This window comes from Nicotiana attenuata, unplaced genomic scaffold (genome assembly GCF_001879085.1).
Source record: "Nicotiana attenuata strain UT unplaced genomic scaffold, NIATTr2, whole genome shotgun sequence".
Taxonomy (NCBI): Eukaryota; Viridiplantae; Streptophyta; class Magnoliopsida; order Solanales; family Solanaceae; genus Nicotiana; species Nicotiana attenuata.
Window position 1 is genome coordinate 51224 of NW_017673710.1, and position 3943 is coordinate 55166.

A 3943-nucleotide genomic window follows, 5' to 3' on the forward strand; every position below is an offset into this window, starting at 1 on the left:
TTGTGTATCACATGTATATCCATGTATACCTGTGTGTGAGATACATGCGTGATACATGTGTCACTGAAGACTTTTTTGAACTCGATTTAATTATCAATTTTGATACAAAACCAGTCCAAATCACCTCCAATCTTCCTCATTTTGTATATTGACTTATCTATATATTTTCAATGAATTTCAACTATACCCATTGAAAAAGTTCCTTTTTTGTTAGATTTTTGAAATATTTGTATAGATTTTTGTATTTCATCACCTTATTTGCTACCCCGTCCATGAAATTTCTTTTCCATCTTGTATCTAATGTTGCTAATCACACTTAAAAATATGGAAGGTTATTTTTTCATGTGATTCTTTGAGAGAAAGAACCATATTATTTGGTTTTTCAATTTTTGTTGGCTAGTTTTGATAAGTCTATCACTAATGGCTAGAGGTTGGTAAGTTGAGATTTATTTGGAACATTTGTGTAAGTTTAAAAAGAAACTGGTAGAAAAGCCACGGCAAAATTCTTGGTCAAGTGAGGGCCTAAGAGGGCAAAACAAACAGTGACACGGATATGAATGGTTTCCCCTTCCCAAGTTCCAAGCGTATAATATATGAATTTAATATGTATACTCGATTTGAACTTACAAAATTAATGAATTTTAATATAATAAGTAACTCATCCTATTTACAAGTTTGTAATTTTTTAAATAATTACATTTAATTATTATGTAAATAGCTTAAATTATGTAAAATTTAATTTTCGCTGTATAAAAATTAAACTTATATGCACGATTGGTTCGTCGTGCTTATCTTCTTCAAGTTAGTGCCACTCTATTCAAGACATTCATTTGAAACCAACCATATATAGAGAACAAGATAATCTCGAATCTGAGGATAAGGCACGCTGGCAGGACAAATTCAATTGAAAATTTTATTTTCATTATCAAAGTCCCACTATTTGGACAGTCCATTCCATATGCTTGTCGTGCTATATACTTCAATTTCCGACACCTGTACAACTTTCTATGCTAATCTTGTTCTATCTTCATCACCTGTACAAATTCTTTGTATTCCCCTATCATAAGTCCCAAAGTGAAAGTTAACTAAATCCACACATTATCTTTTTATGCATGCCTATTACTTGCTTCCTCAGAATTCAGAAAAACCCCATGTTCCTTTTGCATTATATCTTCTTCTCCGATTTCAAGAATTACTCAAAATGGGGGATGGCATGTTTCAAGATCAATGGTTTAGATGTGGTAGTAATATGGAGGATAAAGATCATTCTTTATGTACGATCACTGAAGGCAATCAAGATCGTTGTGAAACATACAACAATAATAGCCCTTCATCTTCGTCCGTTGTAGAATCAACGATCTCAAATGCATCTTGTTCTTCTTCGCTTGAAACAATGGATGATGCATCCTCATCCACTTCATGTACTTCGTCTTTGTACGATTTATCAAACCTTATGGCGCAATTACCTATCAAGTAAGTGATCTAATTAGTTGAACGATTTTAACTTATATACACTAACCGTATAGAATATTTATACGGTCCGTATGTTTTACCACATGATATGTTAAATAAGTTACCTTATTTTTCATGTTTCTAATTTACTTTTTATGGATGGTTAACTTTAGCCTTTTTAAGTAAACTATACTGTTATTATCTTCTTCTTCTTCTTCTTTTTTTTTTTGTTGCTAATATACTATTATTGTCAGTGTATAAAAGTTACACTCAAATTGAAAAAAGAAAATCCTGTTATGAATTAAAATTATCTATCTCTTAGCTTGTATCATGAGAAGCTTTGTGAATTTGAGGGCTAGCATGTTTAAATATATGAATGCAGGAGAGGGCTTTCCAAGTACTACGAGGGTAAATCAGAGAGTTTTACAAGAGTGACAATTGTAGAAGATCTTCCAAAGAAAGAAACTCCCTATAGTAGGAAAATGAAGGGGTGCAAGAGCTATGGAGCTGGCCTGGATCCTTATTACAAGTCATACACTCTTCCTAAGGCAACCATATTGAAGAAAGCTTCAAGGAGATCATTTTTATCATCTTGTTTTAATAGAAAGGCAAATTCTACTATAAGCAGGAGCAGGTCCCCTCTAATTCCTGTGCAAAGAACCTAGTTTGTTTATTAGATATATATCATCACCTTAGTATATTAACCTTATTCCTTTTAACTAAAAGACAAAAGGGAATTAAGATAGAGACGTTCTGTATATTAACTTTTGAATAATATATTTGCGGCTTTGTGGAAACTGAGTATAGTGAGAGCGAGTGTGAGACATTTATATAACAGGCATCCTTTATAACAACAACAGTTCATTATAACAAATCAAATTTCCTTTAAAATTAATATTTCATGTTATGTTATAATATATACTCTATAATATTATAATAACTAAAAATATTGAAACAAACGAGATAATTATACGGTTGTTTGATTTGACTAGTATAATTTACGAATTTTGTAGACATGTTTGATTTGACTAGTATAATTTACGAATTTTGTAGACATGGCATCATGATTACAAATTCTGACTTGGTAGCCTACTGTGGTTGATGACCTCTCTTCCATCTTTATTCACGAAAGGGCCAAAAAAAACAATGAGACCCTAAAGCATGAAAAATTTTATTTTGTGCCTTACACAACTGACATTAGTTATATCACAATATGGTCCTAGAATTTTATGGACCCAGATGTGTAAGATATGGGTCCATAAATATGTGAGATAAAAAGAGGCCTCACACAACTAGCGCAAGTTGTGTGAGGCACAAAATAAAAGGAAAATTACCAGCTATGTCCATTTATAAGTAGCTCATTACAAAAATTGGCCAATTGATAAAATATTACTAATATTAGCCAATTAGCTATTTGAAGCAAAAAAATATTAAATTTTTACTTTGTTTTGAGTGGGTGTTATTAGAATAGATTGGGCACAACTTAAGGAGCTTGAATCTCAATTTTGGGATGATTTGGTGAAGTTTTGAGGTGGTTTAAATTGAAAATTCGACGTAAAAACTGAAAATGAAAAAAAAGGATATCATTTGTGTATCACATATGTATCATATTTGTATCAATTGTGTATCACATGTATATCCATGTATGCCTATGTGTGTGTGATACATGCGTGATACATGGTTGATACATGTGTCGCAGAAGACTTTTTTGAACTCGATTTAATTATGAATTTTAATACAAAACCAGTCCAAATCACCTTCAATCTTCCTCAAATTTTGTATATTGACTTATCTATATATTTTCAATGAATTTCAACTATACCCGTTGAAAAAATTCCTTTTTTGCTTAGATTTTTGGAATATTGTATATATTTTTGTATTTCATCACCTTATTTGCTACCCCGTCTATGAAATTTCCTTTCCGTCTTGTATCTAATGTTGCTAATCACGCTTAAAAATATGGAAGGTGATTTTTGCATGTGATTCTTTGAAAGAAAGAACCTTATTATTTGGTGTTTTAATTTTTGTTGGCTAGTTTTGGTAAGTTTATGATTAATGGCTAGAGATTGGTAAGTTGAGATTTATTTGGGACATTTTTGTAAGTTTCCCAAAATAAAATCACTCCTAAAACATATATCGTTTTGAGCTGCCTTTAATTCTTCAGATTAGACAGTCTCATTTTAAAACGGAGTCCAGTGATACAAATGGAATTTCATTGGAAAAATGAGCCCAATGATAACACATGGAGTTGGACTACCCACGATTAGAGGTGGCAAAATGGGTAAAACAAAATAAGTAACCACCCATATGATCTGCTAAAGTATGGGTTGGATAATAAACATTTTAAAAACGGATCATATACGAATATTACCCATATTATCCATATTTTAAATGGGTAACCACCAGTTATCCATGGGTAATAAAGTCAAAACCTCCCCCAAAAGCATTTTCGCCCCCTTTTACCCCAAAAGCACACAACAGGAGCAAATGT

At 31.8% G+C, this 3943-nt stretch overlaps 1 protein-coding gene across 1 annotated transcript; it reads left to right on the plus strand.

Annotated features, from left to right (window-relative positions):
• Nucleotides 1-881: 881 nt before the first annotated feature.
• On the plus strand, nucleotides 882-2249 carry LOC109217090. Its single transcript, XM_019381322.1, has 2 exons — nucleotides 882-1473; nucleotides 1835-2249. The coding sequence occupies exons 1-2, from the start codon at nucleotides 1109-1111 to the stop codon at nucleotides 2115-2117; spliced, it is 648 nt and encodes a 215-aa protein (XP_019236867.1). The 5' UTR covers nucleotides 882-1108; the 3' UTR covers nucleotides 2118-2249.
• The last annotated feature ends 1694 nt before the right edge of the window (nucleotides 2250-3943 follow it).